Genomic DNA, 22,121 nt, shown 5'->3' on the forward strand with positions numbered 1-22,121 from the left:
TCTAAACGTGTGTTTTCCAAAGAAAAATGCTTCAGCAGTAAAAAGACACGCAAAGACTGTTTCTAAGGCTTTCTACTGCTGCCTATCATCCCTGTATCTGGCCTAGTGCACAGAAAAAAGAAAAAGAAGGAAAAGCTTGCTGGAATCAAATAGGATACACAATAATGAAAAGGCTCCCAGTCTCCTTACCTGATCATCATTCCTATTAAAGGTGTGTGATACAACAGCAATATACAGTCTACAGCTGGGAACTCTTGAGTGGTGCCATTTTACAGCAGAAGGGCATAAAGTGTAAAATCCAAAGGTCAGCCATCACCAGATACTTTTCTGACCAAGTGGCAAAGGTAGCACGTTCCAGCCATTGGGTATGAACTGCTCAGATCACAACTGCTAGATCTGCAATACCAAAAGCTGTGCCAATATTGCATCTGCACGACCTTGGGAATTAGTGTCAGGTGAAGCACTACCCAACTCCAAAAGAGTGGATGGCCAAAAGCCATTACCAAACATAGAGTTACAGAATCTTAGAATGATTGAATGAATGCTCGGTTCATAGCGGAACGATGCAATGTGCTCACAGAGGCAGTCCAGTTGCCAACACTGCCAGAGATGACAGTGTGACAGGAAGGGGAAACAGCTGGGAGGAAGAAATACTTATTAGCGCTGCATTTACTCTGATCCTTTTCTCTTCTGGCAAATACAGATCAGGAAAACACTAGATGCTAAGAAGAATTAATGTGAAAGGTATCCTGAGATCTGTCAGAAGCAAATACTTCTAAACCATGCAGGATGTTCAGGGGAAGTATCCAGCATTGCATTAAGAACATCACTTACAAACAAACAGGACCCGAAGAAACGGCCACAAGTTGTACCAGAGGAGGTTTAGGTTAGACATAAGGAAAAACTTTTTCTCACAGAGTGGTCAGGCACTGGAATGGCTGCCAAGGGAGGTGGTGGAGTCTCTGTCCCTGGCAGTGTTCAAGAGGTATCTGGATGAGAAGCTACGAGATCTGGTTTAGTAGCTTGTGGTAGCAATGGTAATGGGAGGATGGTTGGACTAGATGATCTTGCAGGTCGTTTCTAACCTTGTGATTCTATGATTCTGTGACTAGCAATTAAAGGAACTTGTGAAATGGGGTAAATGTAAAAAAGCTTGTGTTCCAAAGCACCTTGTCTCTGTGACCTGACATTTCTTCCATGAACACCTTAACATTCAGAATTGAACAACCATGAAAACTTCTCAATCTGTTTACAGAGGGAAAAAATAAATTAAAAGTCCTGTGCTTGTGTGAAGGAAAGGATTCACACACAAATCCCTCCAGCCTGCAGGGCTGTGCATTTAAAATGCTGTGTTACCAGCCCCCTCCATGCAGTGTGCAGCCCTGGCTAGCTTGGGCAATTTCCTGCGATTGAAATCTTCTGTTTGAGCAATCTTTCCTGAAATGAGAGAACCCAGAGAAATGATTTGCCACCCAGCTGCCATACCACATTGCTTCTCTGTGAGATGGCCCTTTGGTTATCTCAGTGAAATCTTGTTCCAGTCTCCTGGGAAAGCTAGGAAAGGTCTCTCCTGTCTGAATCAGAAGTGCGTCAGGAGGCTGTGGGCCCTACGAGGCACCGCTAGGGCACTGAACAGGCCAAGCCATAACTGCTTTGTGTAAGAACAGGGCTGGCTGTGCTGTACTCACTGAACACCCCAATGCTGCTGCATACAGTCCTGATGGTTTTTTTTCTCTGTTGGCAAGTTGGAAGGAACAGGAATTGTGAAGATGCTGCTGGCCCTGTCCTACCTATCACTACTGACTCCAGGTTCCTTTCTGCATGCTCCTGCTGTGAAAGCCTGCTGTGTTGTTCCATCTCTTGGTTTTAGTTTTTTGCCTTTTCCATCTGGTAAGCTGTGCTCTGGGATTCTCCTGGGATTTAGCTTCTCATTTCCCCACAGGTATTTGAATATGAGTTAGATGTCATGATTCAGATCTCAGGGAACTAAATTGGGTTGTGAGGACAGGCAGAATGTAAAGCTCATGACACTAAAAAGGTTCTGAGGAAAGCCTGAGGCCAGCTGCAACAAAAGCTCTCTTCAGATGCTTGAATCTGTACTGCTAGCTGATAAACTAGGCACAAAGAGCTCATGAGTTCAGAGCTTAAATCTCTGACATAAGCAGGTGTCATCTGAATCTCAGCACATTTTTGCTGCAAGGAGTTTCATATCCCTTTTTCCACATCCATTTTTAGCTCACAGGGTTAGCAAATGTCCCTTCATTATCAGGTAAGCAGCAGGAAACAGAAGCTGGAAGTTCACCTGCTCTAAACTACAACTGTGTGCTTTTCCTTGTGGTGCTGCTTCTCCTGAGACCAGCTGTCTGAAGACAAACACCATAGGAGTAAGCATCTCCATCAGACACTGCATGCAAGAAGTGGCATTTTGTATTATTATTTGTTGTTTGTTGTTGTTTGTTTGTTTTTTTTTTTAAGTTCCTTATTAAAGTTGTCAAGAAAAAGAAAACAAATTAAAAAGCTTGATATATCACTGTTCAGTACATCTACAGCCACCAGAGTGGTGCTGGGAACAAAGTCTGCAATGAACATGGTGCAGGCAGGATAGGAGCATCTCATTCCATTTCCTTCTTTGTGAGATCCATTTACAACTTTCCAATTGCAGTAGAAAGGAAATTGTACGTTTGGGCAGATCCTCAGCAGATGAGACAGAGCATAGCTGCATGGGTCTTCCTGGGCTGGCACATGCTACACCAGCTGGAAAGTCTCAGTTGGTTTGAGAAATTTTCTGGAAAAGTTCAAAAAGGTGCCTTCACATGCTAAATCCACTCCTAAATCAGGATCTGAATGTTGAACAGGGCTTGAAACTGCAAAATCAGTATCTGAAAGTTGAACAGGGCTTGAAAGTGCAACATATATGAATATAAAGGCTTACCAAAGAGAAACCAGTATACAGGGCTTCACCACGCTCCTGCAGAAAGAGAGGAGTAATCAGAACAACTCCGCGTGACCAAAAGTGCTTACAAAGCTACTGAATTCACAGAACTTTCTGTGCAAGCTAACTGCGGTCAGCTGGGAAACCTTCACAAATGAGAACAATCAGATCATTTATTAAGTCCAAATGGACAGATTTTAAGTTTTATATTTCTGTGAACTTAGTCACGTCTGTGTTCCTGCTGGTAACACTGGAAAAACTGACTGCCCAAACTATACAGCAAGCAGGAACTCTCCTTTGTTCCTCCACTATATCAGACAAGCATGTTAAAGCAGACATAATATAAATTACTGGCAAATTTGCAAGCCCTGTCTTACCTGAGGATGATATCCCTGGTTTCAAGTCTGCCTTATTCATCTCATTTTAGCAGTACATACACTTGTGAACAACTGTTTTCAGGGATGAAACACAGGAAGAGTAAAATATCATGGAACAGATCCTCTTAGAAGCTGTTAAGACATATACAAGCTCAACAGGTGATTCAAGACAGCCAGCGTGGCTTCGCCAAGGGCAGATTGTGCCTGACCAATCTGGTGGCATTCTATGATGGAGTGATGGCTTTGGTGAATGGGGAAAGGGCAGTGGATGTCATCTACCTGGACTTCCACAAGGCCTTTGACCTGGTCTCTCACCACATCCTCTCTAAATTGGAGAGGTGTGGATTTGAAGGATGGGTTATTTGATGGATTAGGAATTGACTGGCTGGACGCACCCAAAAGGTTGTGATCAATGGTTCTGTGTCAGGGTGGAGGCCAGTCACAAGCAGTGTCCCTCAGGGGTTGGTCATGGGACTGGTGCTTTTCAGCATCTTCATCAATGACAGATGATGGCATCAAGTGCACCTCAGCAAGTTTGCAGATGACACCAAGCTGAGTGGTGCAGTCAATACACTGGAAGGAAGGGAAGCCATTCAGAGGGACCTGGACAGGCTGGAGAAGTGGGCCCATGAAAACCTAATGAGGTTCACTACGGCCAAGTGCAGGGTGCTGCACTTGGGTCGGGGCAATCCCAGGAGGAAGATCTCCTGGAGAGCAGCCCTGCAGAGAAGGACTTGGGGGTCCTGGTGGATGAGAAGCTGGACGTGAGCCAGCAGTGTGTGGTTGCAGCCCGGAAGGCCAGCTGTGTTCTGGGCTGCATGAAAAAAGGGGTGGCCAGCAGGGAGAGGGAGGTGATTGTCCCCCTCTACTTGGCTCTTGTGAGGCCCCATCTGCAGCACTGCATCCAGGCCTGGGGCCCCCAGCACAGGAAGGACGTGGAGCTCTTGGAGCGGGTCCAGAGGAGGGCACTGAGATGGTCAGAGGGCTGGAGCAGCTCTCCTGTGAGGAAGGGTTGAGGCAACTGGGCTTGTTTGGCTTGGAGAAGAGAAGGCTTCAGGGAGACCTCATTGTGGCCTTCCAGTACTTGAAGGAAGCGAATAAACAGGAGGGGGAACGGCTGTTTATGAGGGTGGATAGTGATAGGACAAGGGGGAATGCTGTTAAACTGAGACAGGGGAGGTTTGGGTTAGATATCAGGAGGAAGTTTTTCACATGGAGGGTGGTGAGGCACTGGAAAAGGTTGCCCAAGGAGGCTGTGGATGCCCCATCCCTGGAGGCATTCAAGGCCAGGCTGGATGTGGCTCTGGGCAGCCTGGGCTGCTGGTTGGCGACCTGCACACAGCAGGGGGTTGGAACTGGATGAGCACTGCGGTCATTTTCAACCAGGCCATTCCGTGACTCCATGATTCTGCAGCACACACACACTCACATGGGGTCCCCGGCCTCAGCTGCAGGGCCCAACAGCTGAGCTTTGGCTCTACAGCATCGCTCTTTCAGCCCGTGCGCTCAGCCGAAGGGCGAGCTGCATTGCTTTCAGGCTCCCCGAAAGGCTCGGCTCTCCGGGGCCACATCTGCTCTCAGCGTTCCGGCCTGAGGACGCGCGGCCGTCGCAGCGACAGGGAGGGGCCGCTCTTCAGGCGGCGACTACAGCTCCCAGCGTGCACCGGGACGGCGCGCATGCGCAGCGCCGCCGAGAGGGCACGCTTTTTTGGGTTCAGGCCTCTGGCATCCACCTGGAGCGCCGGAGAGCTGTCTTGGACACGGAGACGGAGGGCAGACCCGTGGTCGCAGACCGTAACGCTGCCTGCCTTGGGAAAACTATGAAGCCTACAATCCCTCCAAATCCAGCTCCGGATCTCAGAGAGTGCGCTTGGCTCTCACATGAGGCTTTGGGCTCTGGAAATAGGCTTTGAACCCTGAAACTCAGGTCCGGGGCTGAAAAGGATGTTTCACCCACGGCCTGGCAGCATCCCCAGAGCAGCAGCAGCCCTCAGACCTGAGGCACTGTCCGAATGCAGGAGGAAAGCCCGGGTTCTGGACCACCCGACAGCCGGCAGCAGCCGCGGGTCTACCCGCATTTACCAGATGCAGCAACGTCTCCAAGATGACAGAAACCCCCCCAGAACGGGGCTGCAGCTGCCAGCCCGGCCTCTGCCACATTGCGTGTTGGAAACGTTGCGCCCCGCTGGAGTTGGGGCCAGAACCCAGCTCAGCCTGAACCGGGCTGGGGGGAGGAAGGAGTGGGTTGGTGCTGGGAGGAAGGGATCCCCGTGGTTTCGGCTCCTAAAGCCGCCCACCTTGGGAAACGCAGAGAAGAATGAAAGCAACAGTGGCATGATGGAACTCTCAGTTTTATTGATGGACTGTGATGACTTTATGTATACAGCAATTGGAGCTTGCACACGGCTGCTCCTATGGCATCAGTGGGGCCGGCGGTTGAAGTTCTGGGCCCGACGTGGTACCCGGGAGCGGCTTCGCCCCCGGGCTGGGCCTCGCCGCCAGGACCGGCTCCTGCGGCGTCTTCGGGGCTGGCTGTTGTTCTCTGCAGCCCGAGGTGTGAGAGGCGAGCGGCTCCGAGTCCGGGCCCGCCCTGCCTGCCTGGAGAGCAGCTCAGGCACCTGGGAACTGGGATCTGGTCCCGACGGTGCCTGGTTGGTGGTGCCGGAGCTGCTGCTCTCCTGTCCTATGGGGCCTTGGGATGGCCCCGGTCCCTGCTGGCTGGTGGTGGTGGGGCCAGCGTTGTCCACGTTGGTGCTGGAGGCTGTAAGGGGAGACAGCAAGGTGAGCGGGACAGATCTCCAGCCCCCGGGTGGGACAGACTCTCATCCATCCTGGGCCAAAGGGACTTGAGCAAGGCCTCGCCTGGCCCCAGCCCAGCAGCACGCGGCCGTTTGCCTCTTACCGGTGCCCTCTCCAGCACAGGCGTTGCACTCCCAGCTGGTTGTGCTTGGACTCAAGTTGGAGCAGAGTCTGTGGGTGCCTTGTGCAGCACAGGATCTGCAGAGGAGCAGCTGCCAGGGCCTGGGGAAAACAAGGGGTTGTGGCCGTGAGGACAAAGTGACCTGAGCCAGGGAGTGCCCGGCACAGCTCTGGTGCTCAGTCTGTGCTCCTCCCGGCTGTGGTGAGGCCGCGATCCCACGCAGAGCCCCAGAGGGCTGCTGAGGTAACTCACCCCTCTGCCTCTGCCCGCTCCCTGCCGTGTGGGGAACGGCAGTCGCTGGCATCACAGCGCCGGTGCCTGACTCCCAGGGATGCGTAGGCACGGTTGGTCTCCCACTTTGGTTTTCTGCCAGAGAAGAGAGGGAATGTGATGAGCTCCCAGTGCCTCGAGACTAAGAGCGGCCAAAGCCATCCCTGCAGCAAAGGGCCAGGCCTGCCGGGACAGTCCTTGGGCAGGCCCAGCTCTTGTGCCCTCATGTGTTGAGAGCTGACTGATGGCCACCAACCTGGCTGGGATGTGGATCCCCAAATTGACCATTTCTTGAATAAAGATGTCTCTGTCTCTGCACAGAGGGCACTGGAAGCAGCGAAGCCCAGCACTCTTGGCCATGTCCTGCAGCGGGAACAGAAGCAGCGCGAGTGTAAGCGGAGCCCGGTGCTGCTGAGCACCTGTGGTGCCTGCGGGTGACGGGAGGGCTCCTACCTGGATGCAGGCCCGGTGGAACCAGGCGTGTTGGCAGGCTGGGCACACCATGGTGCAGTACGACCTGCTGAGTCCCACGGGCTCCATGCAGATGATGCAGGTCGTGTCCTGCGTTGGCGCTGTCTCCAGTGGCTGCTGCGGGAGGTGCTCCCAGCAGAAGCACCTGGGGGAAGATGGGAGGGATGGGCAAGGTGAGAAGTGCTGCGAGGAGGGCAGAGGAACAGGAAGGAGCCCCGGGCCTTGGCTCTGGCTCTGTCAGGCTGCTGGGAGGTGTCACAGCACACTCCTCGCTTCTTTGGCTGCTGCTGACAGAGGGGTTGGAGGCTCGCAGACGATGCCTGGCAGCCCTTACCTGTGCTGGCCAAAAAACTGGGTGACACACTGGCCCTCCGCGGCGCAGGGAAAATGGAAGCTGCGGTCACAGCCCATCTCTGCGCAGGTGATGCTGGCCCCCCGCTTGCCACAAACGAAGCAGAGCTGGAAAGAGCAGAGCATTTCCATCAGCAGCAGGCTCAGGGCTGAGCAGCAGGGCACAGGATGGGGCAGGGCTGGGTGGCACTCTGCAGAGCTGCCTGGTGAGCACGGCTCGTCTGCAAGAGCAGGAATGTGTCTCGGGGCTGGTTGGAAGGGCTGGGATTGCTTTCTCGGGACCAGGCGAAGCTCGCCATGCCTCTGCTGGCACCAAGCTCCCTGTTCGGGTCCGGTGCTCACCGTCTGCTCTGCCTGCCTCAGTACGCATACGAGGTGTTCAACATAGAAAAGTCCTTTATTTTGGTTGTCTATTCCATGTTGACAGAGACCGTTGGCAAATCCCTGTAGACAGGAGGAAAGAGCACAGTCCTGTTAGTGCAGAAAGAAGGGAAGTACAGGTTGGATGAAGGTGGCAGGAGGCGCGAGGGAACTCACCACACAAAGTGCATGGAAGCACATCCCATACATCTCATATTTCTTGCCAAAGACGGATTTCTGGTTATCCGCTCGGCCACACAGCACGCATGCTGGAGAGGAGAGAGGAGCACAGTGAGCGCCTTGCGGGGCCAGGTGCCCCCGGGGGCTGTCCCAGGGGCTGCTCTGTGCCGGCCGTGCCAGCTGAGGGGCAGGGCTGGAGGCCGTGGAGGGCAAGGGGCACTGCAGGCCCAGCGGTGCCAGCAGGCAGCCGCAGCCCAACCGCGGCCCCCCTGGCCAAGGAGCACACGGGCCCTGCGTGCCCCCGCCTCCCCTCTCCGCCGCAGGCAGACCCCCAGCACCCCTCTGCCCGGCGGCGGGGAGCTGCGTGCAGGGATACTTTGCTCTCACCCAGCTCGCTCAAGCCGGCGGCCTCCTGCGTCCCCTCGGACATCGTGTGCATCAACAGTGAGCCTCGCAGAGCGTCTGTCCCGGCAACACCAGGCTTTCTCCTCCGCGTGACAACCTGTGGCAGAAGCGGGACGAGGCTGAGTTCTCAGCTCAGGCCCTGAGCGCCGGGGAACCCGCCTCCCTCGGCAGCCCCAGGCAGCCCCTTCCTCCCTGCTCACCTCACCAAGTCGCACTGAGCTCGGCCTGAGCCCCGCAGCCTTAGCTGTGTTCCACACCCCGCGTGTCACCATGGCCGTTCCGTGCCACCTCTGTGACGCCATCACACCTCACAGTGGCTGGGGGCACCCAGGCAGGAGGGCAGAGGCTCTTGCAGCCAGCGCAGGGTGAGGGGCCCGGTGCCGGACGCAGCCCCGCTGGAACCCGGCGTGTTGGTGCTGCTGAAGGCACTGGGCGACACGTCCACCCTCCTGGCCCCACCTGGATGCTGCCGGGCTACGGGTGGCTCCATCAGTATCCCAATGGAGCGTTCAGGTGGTTCTGCGGTGTTCTGAACGCTTTACTTTTTGGTTGCTTGCTGCTGATTACCTCTCCTTACAATAAATGACTCGATTCACAGAACCACAGCATCTTTATGTCTTTCCATGACATGCTTGAGGCTTTACTCCTCCCAGCTCTGAAAGTAACGCCTCTCCTTTATTTCCACGGGAACAACAACAGCTATAAAGAATGCAATAACACTCGGTAATACAGCAGGTTGTCAGCTACAAAACACGATTTTTCAATACAATCTCCACCGCTAGCTGTGCATTTTCAGGAACGATGACCAACAGTCTCCATGCTGCGCTCGTAGAATGCGCACCAGCCCTGATGATGCACTGTTGCTGTTGCCACTGCTGAAACGCACCACCCAGCACCTCACTGCACTCACAACCACTGTGTGGCCTCCATGAGTGTTCAACAAGCATCAGTCAACACCAATAGGCGCCTTTTTTCTGCATGCATGAATTCAGTGACGCACATTTGCTTAGGCGCGCTTCCATGTCAGACGACGCCTTTTTCTCAGGCTGCCCCTCCACTGCCATCTCTCGTATGACAACAAAATGTCAGAGAATACAGGCGGGAAGGTTCCACCTCCGCTGCCATCCCACCAACATCCGCCTCCGACGCCGTGCAATAGGAGTCCTTACTTTCAGTGCAGCCATTGTACCGCCGGTCAAGGAGGTACAGATCTACTTCCATGGCTGCAGCAGCCAAGAATTGCAGCCATCCGTTGCAGCAGCATGTCTGTGCCTTCAGTAGTACCTACTGCCACACAGACGGCCAGTGATGCAGCACAGACCCGTGCCGTGAATACTTCGCCACCTGCCATTTTTAGAGCCCATCGATAGGTTTGTGTAAGATCAGTTGGTCTTGCAGCTCGGAAGGCCAGTGGTATCTGGGCTCCGTCTGAAGAGGGGTGGACAGCAAGGACAGGGATGTGATCGTCCCTCTCTGATTCCTGATAAATGACCCACGTTATGCTGTGTTAGCAATCATAAATTTAATTCTGTATTTACATTTATTTTAGCAGTTTTTCCCTTGCATATTCCTTTGCAATAGGTCACAATGTTCGTGTTTGAACATGGTTGGTATTGCTCAAGCCCTCTGTGTTCATTTCTGATCCTGGTCTGTGTCCTAGCCTCTTCTCTGTTCTGCTGCTCAGCATCTTTCTTTCAGCAGCTGTTTTATTATGAAGTTATATGTTCAGTAAAGGCTTATCTCTGGTATTAGAAGTTTCTACTGCTGTCACTGAGTTATCTCTGTATCTGTGTGTGTCCATGACAGCAGAACAGCAGGCCCACAAAAAAAAAGGGATTGGGGGGTGTTAATGGTTTAGGGTTAGGGTTACTGTTTGGAATTAGGTTTAGCATTAGTATTATGGCTAGGGTTAGGCTAATTCTTAGGGTTAAATTTAGGGATAGGGTTAGGGTTGCCTGTAGCAATCCACATTCCTTCTGGCATTCTGCACTTCAAGCCTCCTTCCTTCATGGGTTCAGCACAGCATATCCAATTTCTTCTGTCTTTGTGCGAGTAAGCCTCCTTCCATCTGTGTTTCTGTCCAGTGAGACCCAATCCTTCTTGGTTTCTGTCCAACAATGCCTAATACACTACCCTAAGCCTAACCCAAAAACTAACTCGAACCATAACCCTAAGTCTACCCTAACCCTAACCCTAACTCTAAACCTAACACTAACCCTAAACCTAAACATAACTCTTTTCCTTCACTTATACTAACAAAACCCAAAGCCTAAATCAAACCCTAACCTTGATTGCGACTCTAAATCTTACTCATGATAGAAACACTAACAGTAAATACCTAAAACTAACCTTAACGTGAAACCTAACCCTAATACTACCATAACCATAACCTTAACCCTAATCCTAACCCTAATTGTGACACTACACCTACCCTATCCAATATCTAAGCACTAAACCTGACTCAAACCCTATACCTAAAACTAACCCCAACACATAGCAAATGTAAACCTAATCCTATCCCTAAACCTAAACCTCAACCTAACCCTAACATGCTTATTTGAACCCTATCACAGATGTTATATTTACCCCTACCTCTAACCTTAACCCTAACCCTAACCTAACCCTAACCCTAACTCTAACGCTTATCCAAACCCTAACACTAATACAAAACCTAGTTCAAAATCCTAATGCTAAACCTAAACTTAACGCTAATCCTTACTATAACTTTAACCCTAAACCAAACCCAATCCCTAACCATAACCCTAAAACTACCCAAAACTAAACCCTAACCCTAACCCCAACCCTAACTCTAAAACTAACTCTAACACAAACCTGAAACATTACCCTAAACCTATTCCCAAATACTAACCCTAACACTAACATTAACCCAACCCTAACACCAACCTTAACCCTGACCCAGTCCATGACCCAAACCAAACACTAACCCTAATCCTAATCTTAACCCATATGCTAACCCTAGCCCTAAACCCAACCTTAATCCTAATCACAGCTGTACCCTAACCCTAATCCTGTCCCTAAACCTAACAGTAAACCTAGCCCTAACCCTAAACCTTACACTCAACCTTACCCTAACGCTAACCCTAACCCTACCCTAGCCCAAACCATAAACCCTAAACCCAAGCCTAATTCTGAAACTTAACCTTACCTAAACCCTAACACTAACCGTAATCCTAAACCTTACCCTAGCCACTAACCAAGTCCAACAAGACCCCTTCCTTTTGATATATGGCCCAGCACTTTCCTTTTCCTCTGGATTTTGGCTCAGCATGCCCCCGTCCTTCTGGGTAATGGTCCAGGAAGCCCTCTTCCTACTGAGTATGGGAACAGCAAGCCCCCTACATTTGTGTGTTGGTCCAGCAAGTCCCCTTCCTTCTGCGTTTCGCACAAGAAAGCCCCATTCCTTCTTACTTTTGGCCCATCAAGCTCCATCTCTTTTGGGTTTTGGCTCAGCAAGCACCCTCCCTTCTGCATTACACACCAGTCCACTTCCATCTGCCATGGGGCCCAGCAAGTCACACTTTAAAACATCAGTTCTGTGGCAGGCAGTGTAAACAGTACAGAAAGAGGAGGTATAGAAGGGCTTCTCCTTGAGGAATAATTAACTACGGGAGGTAAAATTGGTTGGTTTGGTTTTTCAGTGTGTGTGAGCAAAAAAGATGAACATGACCTCATGACAATCTTAAGTAACATGGAAACAGGAAAAGCTGCTCAGGTATTCTGAACTGATCAGATGACGTGACAGCAATTTTGTTGAATGCTGTTACATATGCAGTAATGAACAGAAGAATGAAAATGAAGGCATTTGCCTTCATCTTAATGGCACTGTATGTGCCACCTCTCTGCAGAGCTGTGGCACGGACAGCACAGGAGTACCAAAGAACTGCAGAGTAATCGCCAATTCATGTTGCCAGAAGACTGCATAAAAAATTATTTGCTTTTTCCCATACACAAAGAAATGCTGACCAGGGCTCAAGGAGGAACCAAGGAAGTTTGTGTACCGAGTATCCAGAAAGTTGTCAGTCCACAGAACTGGAGTATTTATTAACTCTTTAATTACTCGTGCTTTACATGATGTTCTGATGTGGAATACTGGTAACAAAATTATAAAGCCATCACACCAGCTCCCTCAGCTGCTCCTCGTAAGACCTGTGCTCCACAGGGCAGCTCTGCTGCCTTTCTCTTGACACATTCCAGCATCTTTCTTGTAGTGAAGGACCCAACACTGAGCACAGTACTCAAGGTGCGGCTTCATCAGCACTCAGTCCAGAGGGATGATCACCTCCCTGCTCCTACTGACAACAGTTTCTGACACAACCACGATGCCACTGGCCTTCTTGGCCACCTGGGCACGTTGCTGGCTCATGTTCAGCCAAGTGTCAACCAACACCCCCAAGTTTCTTCCATACAGTCTTCTATGTACTGTGCCTCAAGCCTGTAGCATTGCCTGGGGTGGCTGTAGCCAAAATGTAGAACACAGCACATGGTCTTGTTGCTTCAGCCCAGCAATCAGCCCATCCAGATCCCTATGTAGGGCCTCACTACCCCCAGGCAGATTGACACTCCCTTCCATCTTGGTGTCATCTGCAAACCTACTGAGGGTGCACTCAATGCCCTCATCCAGGTCATCAATAAAGACATTAAACAGGACAGGCCGCAATACCGACCCCTGTGGAACATCACTGTGACCAGCTGACAGCTGGATGTGGCTCCATTTACCACCGTGCTCTGAGCCCAGCCCTCCAGACACTTCTTTACCCAGCAAAGAGTGTACCTGCCCAGGACATGGGCTGCAGCTTCTCCAAGAGATTGCTGCGTTAGACAGTGCCAAAGGCAAATCTGAAGTCTAGGTAGATTACATCGACAGCCTTTCCCTCATCCATCTGGTGGATCACCCACTCATAGAAGGAAATGAAGTTGGCCAGGCAGGATCTGCTTTTAGTGAGCTTACGCTGTCTGGACATGATCCCAGGGTTGTCCCACGCATGCCACATGATTCCACTCAGACAATCTGCTCCATGACCTTCCCCATACCAAGGCCAGGCTGATGGGCCTGTAGTTTCTCCATCTCCCTTCCAACTCTTCTTGTCTATGGGCATCACTTTAGAAAGTCTCCAGCTGTCTGGGACCTCCCTGGTTGACCAGGACTGCTGATAAACACTGGAAAGCAACATGGTAATCACTTCCATCAGCTCCCTCAGTGCCCTCAGGTGGATGCCATCAGCCCCATGGACTTGTGGCAGTCAGGTGGAGTAGCAGGTCACAAACTGTTTCTTCCTGAATTTTGGGCGTTTTGGTTATGGTCTGGCTTACATATTTGGGTTACGGGTTACATATTTGGGTTGCGGGTTAAGGGTTATCCTTTTGAGTTAGGATCTTTTGGGTTAGGATTACGGGTTACGCTTTTGGGTTAAGGTTAAAGGTTAAGGGTTATCCATTTGGGCTGAGGCTTCAGGGTTAACACTTTGGTTTGGATTTAAGGGTTAAAGATTCCCTTTTTTGGTTTAGCATTCAGGGTTGCCCTTTTTGTTAGGGTTAAGGCTTAAGAGTGTTATGCCCTAGAACTGACAGGCTGGACCATAAAACTTAGGGCGTCAGCAGGAAAATCCAAATTTTGAGGGATCCAAAGCTGTGATTCCCCAAAATGGATAATTGAACCCCAAATCAAGGCTTTGGGCCATAAAATTCAGGCCTTAGCCCCTAAAATGAGGCTTTGAGCTATACAAAGACCGGCATGACTTGTCAGTGAGTCTTTGGATCCCCCAAGAGGAGGCTTTGTGGTATGAGAGCTGGGCTTTTTGGCTCTGAAGCCTGAAAAGTGAGGGTGATAAAAAGTGGTCTTGTATCCTTAGTGGAGGCTCTGAGTCCTGGAAACAAGGACTTGGAGCCTAACAATGAAGTTCTGGTCTACCAAAAAGACACTTTTGATCCCGTTACTATGTTTTCTAGATACAAAAAGAATTCAGAGCTGTAAGTTTGTGCCATAAAAATGAAGGTTGGTGCATCCAAATTAAGGCAATGGAGACTGAAATGGGGCTTTGGGCTCCAAGAATGGTCATTTGCTTTTCTTTTTTCAGCCTAAAACTGAGGCTCTGACCCTGAATAAAAAAATGGGTCAGGAACCTGAAATTGTGAGGGTTTTTTACAGCCTAGACATGAAATCCTTGAGTTCAAAACGTGATTCTTTATGCCATAAACAGCTGCTGTGCATCCTAAGTGAACTGAAAAAAAAGAAGCTGAGAAACTTAGCCAAGTTTAGTCACTGTTCAGTCAGGTATTCTTTCCTAGTGACACTAGGAAGCACTGGGGATATTTCCACCACAAGCATTTTAAAGATGACATGATTCAGAGCCCATTATATTTCCACAGATAGTAATATTCATCAATTATCCATGAGAGAATTAACATATAGACACACCTATCTCAGGCTGTGATTTATGAGGTTTCCAGACTTCTATTCTCTTCTACCATCCAGCACCCTTTTAGCATCACGACAGCTTTTTCCTTCATCCAGGGGTCTTCCTCACTCACCCTCCAGATGGACTTCCTTCACTGACTCATGCTCAGTAGGAAGGTGCCTATTATGTATAGGCACCAAAATTGTTAACATTTGCTCACTCAGCACTTGGCCGTGATTTCTGGACATATACTCATCCTCGGATAGAGGTAAGTTTGGCAACCTGTCTTTTAATGATAGCGCTGGAACCTAAGTGTTGGTGTTGGAAGATGAGGATGAGGGGAGTACCTTGACACCAGCCTACCCCCAGAGTGAGACAATTTGGCTCGTGTGGAAAAGAAGCCCTGGCTTCTTTTCATGTTTGATAAGCCTACTCGCATCATTTCTTTATTGTGTTTCTTTTGCTGAAGCTCTCTTGTTAAAACAGAATAGTCTTACAACACACTTTCTAGTCTACAGTGCTATCCATAACCATTTGCAACATCTCAAAGCTATTACAGTTCTGCAAGCAAAAGCTGATCACACAATACAACAATTCAACAGCTATATTTCTACGAACACTAAAGCATACTGTGTATTTACTTCTTCAAACCACGAGGAAAAGACACAGGGCACTAAAACAGTGACAGAGACAGCGCCTCCCGGCGCCAGCCCAGCGCCCTCGCTCCGCAGCGGGGCTCACAGCAGCGCCGAGCCGGCGGCCCGACATCCCCGGAGCCCGGAGGAGGCGGCACCCCGGAGGCGGGGCGGGGCCGGGGCCACGTGCGGCGGCAGCATGGCGGCGACGGGACGGCGGGCGAGAGCGGCGCGCGGGGTCGCGGCGGGGCGGCGCCGGCGGCCGCGGGTGGAGGTGAGCGCGGGGCTCGGGGCGCACGGGCCGGTTCCGAGGGCCGGTTCCCAGCGCGGCTCGGCGCTGACGGTGCCGGCGCGTCTCCCCAGGGCCCGGGCGCCGAAGGGAAGCCCCGGCCGGCGCCGTCTCGGAGCCGCGACGAGGAGGTGTCCAGCGAAGAGGAGGCGGAGAGGTGAGCGCTGCTCCCGGGGCTCCGGGGCTCTCGCGGCTCGGCGCGGAGCTGACGCGACTCCGGCAGCGCGGCGGCGGGGCGGCGGCGGGAGGAGGCGGCGGCCGAGGAGGAGGTGGAGGAGACGCCGCAGGAGAAGAAGCTGCGCCTGGCCAAGCTGTACCTGGAGGAGCTGCGGCGGCACGGTGAGCGCGGGCGGCGGCGGCGGCGGCGGTGGCGGCGGCGGGGCGGGCGGGGTGGCCCTGAATCCCGTACCTATCGCAGAGGAGGAGCGGGCGGAGGAGGAGGAGGAGGCGGCCGCGGGTTTCCCCGGGGATCTCGTCGGCGAGCGCCTGAAGGAGGCCGTGGTGAGTGGGGGGCCGACGGCGCGGCGGTGGGGCGGCCTCGGGGCCCTCCCTTAACCCGCTGTGCTCCCCCAGCTCGAGCAGCAGGGCCGGCTGCGACGCCCCGTGGCCCAGGACGTGAGTATACGTACGGCTCGTAGGGCACCGCTACCGGCTCGTGGCCGGGAAGAACCGGCGCCGTCCCGCTCACGGCCCCGTCCCGCTAGGTGTGCCCTCCGGCCGCCGCCGCCATCCGAGTGCTGCGGGGCCACCAGCACTCCGTCACCTGCCTCGTCGTCTCTCCAGATGACAAGTTCATCTTTTCGGCTGCTAAGGATGGCTCCGTCATCAAATGCAAGTGCTTCTGTTTCTCCTGCCTGCTGCGGTCAGCCTCGCTGCCATGGGGACCTGGCGGGAGCGGGGCTGCGGGTGGAGGTGGATCTGCCCGCCTCTTGCCTGGAAGTGGCTGCGGTGCACAGGAGCTGGGCTTGTTCAGCCAGGGGAAGGCTTTAGGGAGACCCTGTTGTGGCCACCAGGATTTAAAGGGAGTTTGTCAACAGGGAGAGCGACTTTTTACGTGGGCGGATGGTGATAGGGCATGGCTTTGGTTTTACACTAAAAGAGGAGAAATACAGAGTACACGTGAGGAGGAAATCCTTCTCAGAGGATGGTGAGGCCCTGGCACAGAGAAGCTGTGGATGTCCCTCTCTTGGAGGTGCCTGCAGCCAGATCTGGTGGGGGGCAGCCAGCCCAGGGCAGGGGAGTAGGAAACAGATGGTCTTTAAGGCTTTTTCTAAGCTGTTCTATGATTGGCCTCTGGGCAGGGCGCTGGGCTTTGTGCACAGCTCACAGCTCATTCGTGCTTCCTGGGGCAAGGGAGGCTCCTGTGGGTGATGGTGTTGTCTGTCCTGCAGGGGAGGTGGAGAGTGGGAAGAGACTCTGCGTGGTGCCTGGGGGCAAGAAAGGCACGGAGGGGCAGCCCATGGGGCACACGGCCCATGTTCTCTGCATTGCCATCTCATCGGACGGCAAGTACCTGGTACGGTGACTGAATGCTGGTGCTGCCCCATGGTGCTACATGCTGTCACCAGTAGCTCTTGGCCCTGTTCCCATATACTCATGAACCTCTGAAAGAGGAGGTCAGGTGGGGAGGTACATCCTTTTCTCCAGGATTCTGGAGAACAGCTCCTAATGCCCAGCTTCATCTTGCTGGTGAAGCTGGGTTGAAGCAGCCGCTGCTTCAGCCATCATCAGGAATGTTCTTGGACATGCCCCCCCAGCAAAACACACAGAATAGGTGTTGTGGGTCTGTTGGGGCGGGCAGGTGTTGGGCATCCCCTCCTTTCTGCCAGGCTACAGGAGACAGGAACAAGCTAATTCTGATCTGGGAGGCAGCCACCTGCAAGCGCCTTTATACATTCACTGGTCATCGTGATGCTGTGTCGGTGAGTAAGGATGTTGGCTGAAATGGGGAGGAAGGCTCTCACCTCTGGTGGGCAGTGCATGCCACCTCCTCTTGGTGACCTGGGAGCAGTGGGGCCTCCCCGCAGTGGAGGCCCAGCTCTGAGATTGCCCTCAGGGACACTTGGGCAGGGCAGTGTTTCATCTGTTGGTCTGTCCCTCCACAGGGCCTGTCTTTCCGGAAGGGCACATACCAGCTGTACAGTGCATCCCATGACCGCTCCGTCAAGGTTTGGAATGTGGAGGAGAATGCTTACGTGGAGACCCTGTAAGATCTGGTGGAGCGAGGTTTTGTCACTATATCCCCAAGCAAAGGGAAGAAGAGTGAGGGTGCGGGGTCATGGCCCCTGCAGCTCCTCCTCATCTCCCCTGCCAGCTTTGGGCACCAGGACGTCATCACAGGGATGGACAGCCTGAGTCGGGAGTGCTGTGTTACCTCAGGGGGACGAGATGGCACTGTGCGTTTCTGGAAGATCCCCGAGGAGTCACAGCTCATTTTCTATGGACATCAGTAGGTCTGGGGCAGGAAGGGGGTGTGCTTCTGCTGGTGGTTCCAGCAAAGCTTCTGTATGTGTTCAGTATCACCAGGAGCCTGTCAGTACTGTGGGGATTCTGTCAAACCTTTTGTGCCTGGAGCTCTGCACCCTACAGGATTCCACAGTATGCTCATGGTTACTGTTAATTGTCTGCTCTTGCAGGGGCTCCATCGACTGCATCCAGCTCATCAATGAGGAGCACATGGTGTCAGGTGCTGATGATGGGTGAGTGCGGGGCTGAGAGTGTGCACAGCCTTGTCAATCCTTGTGCCTCCAATGCCTTCAGCCCCTTCCTTGCAGGTCAGTGGCTCTGTGGGGGCTGGCGAAGAAGAAGCCACTGGCAGTGGTGAGGCAATCGCATGGGACTCAGGGCTCTGCCCAGGACCTGCAGCAGCCGTACTGGGTATCTGCAGTGGCCGCCTTGCTCAACAGTGACCTTGTGGCTACAGGTGCCTGGTGCTGGGAGAGCTGTGTTCTCTTCTGGCAGTGTAGGTTTGGGGTCCTTTGCTTTTGCTGGTGCTAGGATGTGTGCCCTCTTTGCTCCAGGTTCCCACAGTGGATGTGTGAAGTTGTGGAAGTGCGGCGAGGGATTTCAGAAGCTGGAGCCCCTCTGTGATATCCCATTGGTACAGATGGGGGATGCTGGAGCCGGGGGGAGGCCCTTGCAAAGCTCCCCAGGGTGGGAGCAGGCCTGGTGCTGACACCTCTGCTATTTCCTCCAGATTGGCTTTGTCAACAGCCTGAAGTTCTCGTCAGCGGGAGACTTCCTGGTGGCTGGCATTGGGCAGGAGCACCGGTACCGTTCCTGTGCCCCATTTTCCAGGGCTTAGACCCTCCCTTCTAGCACCTGGCTGGACCGGGAAAGGCATGGGTGGACACTCTTTTCACCTGCAGGTTGGGCCGATGGTGGAGAATAAAAGAAGCCAAGAACTCCATCTGCATCATCCCTCTTAAATGTAGAGCCGGAGCCCCTGGTCCCATGGCAGCTGATTGCGCATAGTCTCCAAGCACTACCCTAAGAGCTACAGGAATTGGATCATTAAAGCCTGTGTAGCACAGAGTACAACAGCTCCAGTGTTGTCATTGCTGCTTGGAGCTGCAGCGGTGCACCTACCACTGCCTGAGGGCCCTGCCTGGATACATACTGTGCCCTTCTTGAGGTTCTGCCACACCTGCGGTTAGGCAGAGCACATTAGAAAAACAATGAACAAAAATCACTTACATTACCAAAACCAAACAAAAATCACAATTTTGGGTACAGAAAAAGATTAGTTTTAAAAAGGGGTAGGGCTTATCTGGTGAGGACCTGTTACTCAGCTGTGATCTGAGCCTCTGCACAGGAACTGCTGGGATCAGCAGTGCCCTGAGGCATGGAGCAGGTGTTTGCAGTTGGGCTCTTGTAGAGGGGCCTCTGGTCCCCACTTTCTAGGTTCCTCAGGGACAAGGCAGTGGACAGGATCCTTACAAACCCAGGAGTAAAAATGATGAGGAGCTGCCAAAGTTGCAGCCCCCTCTGATCAGAGTTGGCTGCAGATGTCTTGGGAAAGTTTATTTGTGGCATGGATCAGCACAAGGGAAATGTGAAATTAGAGAACTGAAGGAGAAAGTGGTGTGAGGAAGAGCAGTGTGCTCCCAGATTATCTCTGCATGGAGGAGGCATATGGTGGGGGACAGAGCAAGTGATGCATGACTGATAAGCATGGCTGACCTGGTTTGTGCAGCCCCCAGGCTTGAGCTGTTGCTTCTTGGGAGGAGGTGCAGGCAGGCTAGAGCACAGCCTTCCTTTAATCATCACAAGGGTGATGATGTGGAGTCTGCTGATCAGTAGCTATTGCACGCTGTGGGCCTGCACTGCAAGGCCAAGCCTTGTGGGGAAGGCAGATGTGTGGGGGTTCAAGCTGCAGTATCCTCATGGGCTGTCCTAGGGAGGTGGTAGTGGGTGCCTCAAAGCTGCACCTGTGATATGGCTGTGTCCCCGCAGGGTAGTGATAGGTCCCAGGAGCAGTTTGGGGTTCAGCTATGTGTGGTGCAGCAGGGGAGGACTTGGGACAGGGCAGCCAGTCCTGCAAGCACAGCAGCACCGCTGCAGCACCTGCTGTGCTGCCCCATCCCCTTGCCATAGCAGTTGAATCAAACAACGCTCTTGAACATTTCTGTGTCAAGAAAAAAATCCAAAGACTGAAAGGGAGGGTTGTGTTCCAGAAATGATGGTTTGCACTTCAGCATGGGGCTTTAGAATTTAAAGCTGGGGTTTTGGACTCCCCCGTTCAGGGGCTGCTGGATCCCAAAATGATGCTTTGATCCCTCAGAATGGGTACTTGGACCATAAAAGGAGGCTCTGAGCCCTATTTTTCAGGCCCTGTCTGATAGAATGGGGATTAGGGAACTTAAAAAGATGGGTCTTTTCTCTTTGGACCCTAAAAAGGTGACTTTGCAGCTTAAAGTGAAACTGTGGGGCCTAAAAATCAGACATTACACTCTGAGAATGACAGCCTGGGCTGTAGAGCTGTTATCAACCAATGTCAGAGCTGAGAGTACAAGCAAATGACAGCTTTTGGTTCAGAATGGAGTCTCAGGGCCCTGACGGCAAGAGTTTGGTCACTAAGGCCTGAGGGTCCTGCCGAGCAAAAGAAGATTTGCTATCACAGACAGAGGCTTGAGACCTGAAAACAAAGTTTGGAATCTGGAAACGAGACATTGTAAAAACCATGGAAAGGAAAGAGCTTTGAGAGCCTGGAGATGGGGTATCCGCACCCTAAAATAGGCCTTATGACACTGAAGAGGATTATTTGTAACTGAAACGGAGGATCTGGGTCCTGAACAGCAGGCTCTGGGAACTAAGAGCCATAGAATCGTTTCGGTTGGAAAGATTTGCTTAAAACCCGTGGGGCTTCAGGGAAGCTCCAGACGGAAGAGTCCAACCCGGGGCTCACAGACGCTTTATGCCACCTCAGGCAGCTTCCCGCCCACCCCATCCCGCTCAGCCGCGAGCAGCGGCGGGCCCGGCGCCGCCCCTTCAGCGAGGAGGCGGGATGGGACCTCCGTGCCGCCGGAGGGCGCTCGACCGCCGCCTGTGACCGCGCGCGGCTCCGTTACTACGGGGGGCGGGAAGGAGGCGAAAACAAACGGCAGCGCGCGGGAGGGCGGCATGGCTGCTGGCGGAGCGGTGAGGGCTCGGGTAACGGGCTGCCGGGTCCGGGAGCTCGGGGTCCGGAGAGCCGCTGAGATCCTGTCGGAAGCTCCGTGGTGGTGGGCGGGAGTAGCTGTGGTTCTGTGGGGGCCTTGGCGCTGCATGACGGGGGCAGGGAGCAGGTGGCGCTTAGGTGTGAGCGTGGTTAGGAGAGGGCTGTGTGCGTGGGAGCGGGCATTGGAGGCTGAGGGGCTGGTTTTGGAGTCTGAAGGACTTTCCTTTTGTGAGTATTATTATTATTTTCACTTCATTCCGTGCTTTTTCTCGGCCTTCGCAGCACAGCGCGGTGTGGAGCCGTGCCAGGGTCAGCTGTGGGTGCTCTGCACCAATGGCAGTGGGAAGTATATTGCAAGAAATGCACAGCTGGTTTGTGCAAGTTGGATAAGGCCAGGACAAGCTATCAGCATGAATAATCTGCCTTTCAAGAACTTAATGATAAACAGGGAAATACGTGTTTTGTACTGCATGAAGTTCATAGCACCAGCTGACTTTCATGTGGCTTGGTTAGCTTGCCGTGGAAATAAAATGTTTTTATCGTGTGAAGATGATTCTTAATCTGTCTTGTCTGAACATTATTGTTTTCTAGGATGATCCGTCCCTAGAGAGGCATTTCAAAGGCCACAGAGATGCCATCACTAGTGTGGACTTCAGTCTCAATAAGAAACAATTGGGTAAAGTATTTTGATGGCCTGCTGATAAAAAAGGATTTCTCTTAAGTTATGTGAACTATGGAGGTCCTGAATTATAAAAGAATTAAGAACTTTGGTGGAGTCACCAACCCTGGAGGTGTTCAAGGAACGTTTGGATGTTGTGTTGAGGGATGTGGTTTAGCGAGAACCATTGGTGATAGG

General features: G+C 52.6%; 3 protein-coding genes across 6 annotated transcripts in view; 2 read left to right on the forward strand and 1 right to left on the reverse strand.

The window, feature by feature from the left end:
• Positions 1-5,595: 5,595 nt before the first annotated feature.
• On the reverse strand, positions 5,596-7,074 carry PHF7 (PHD finger protein 7). Its single transcript, XM_090148548.1, has 4 exons — positions 6,756-7,074; positions 6,482-6,595; positions 6,212-6,330; positions 5,596-6,070 (listed from the first exon to the last, which is right to left on the reverse strand). Exons 1-4 carry the CDS (start codon positions 7,037-7,039, stop codon positions 5,730-5,732), a joined length of 858 nt encoding a protein of 285 aa, XP_090004674.1. The 5' UTR covers positions 7,040-7,074; the 3' UTR covers positions 5,596-5,729.
• Positions 7,075-15,501: 8,427 nt separating this feature from the next.
• RRP9 (ribosomal RNA processing 9, U3 small nucleolar RNA binding protein) lies at positions 15,502-19,146 on the forward strand. Its single transcript, XM_090147943.1, has 15 exons — positions 15,502-15,591; positions 15,681-15,763; positions 15,830-15,945; positions 16,025-16,107; positions 16,180-16,221; positions 16,311-16,437; positions 16,998-17,122; positions 17,436-17,528; positions 17,712-17,812; positions 17,921-18,055; positions 18,243-18,305; positions 18,381-18,529; positions 18,627-18,706; positions 18,803-18,876; positions 18,975-19,146. The coding sequence occupies exons 1-15, from the start codon at positions 15,517-15,519 to the stop codon at positions 19,078-19,080; spliced, it is 1,452 nt and encodes a 483-aa protein (XP_090004069.1). The 5' UTR covers positions 15,502-15,516; the 3' UTR covers positions 19,081-19,146.
• Positions 19,147-19,297: 151 nt separating this feature from the next.
• POC1A (POC1 centriolar protein A) overlaps positions 19,298-22,121 on the forward strand; it is a 61,299-nt gene continuing 58,475 nt past the window's right edge. For 2 of the 4 annotated variants that reach the window (XM_090147947.1, XM_031609437.2), the window contains exons 1-2: positions 19,298-21,246; positions 21,857-21,941. In XM_090147947.1, coding sequence (XP_090004073.1) covers positions 21,229-21,246; positions 21,857-21,941 — 103 coding nt within the window. In that variant the 5' untranslated portion in view covers positions 19,298-21,228. The other 2 variants (XM_090147946.1, XM_090147945.1) reach the window with 2 other exon arrangements.

Source organism: Phasianus colchicus, chromosome 11 (assembly GCF_987193195.1).
Source record: "Phasianus colchicus chromosome 11, bPhaCol1.hap1.1, whole genome shotgun sequence".
NCBI classification, from domain to species: Eukaryota; Metazoa; Chordata; class Aves; order Galliformes; family Phasianidae; genus Phasianus; species Phasianus colchicus.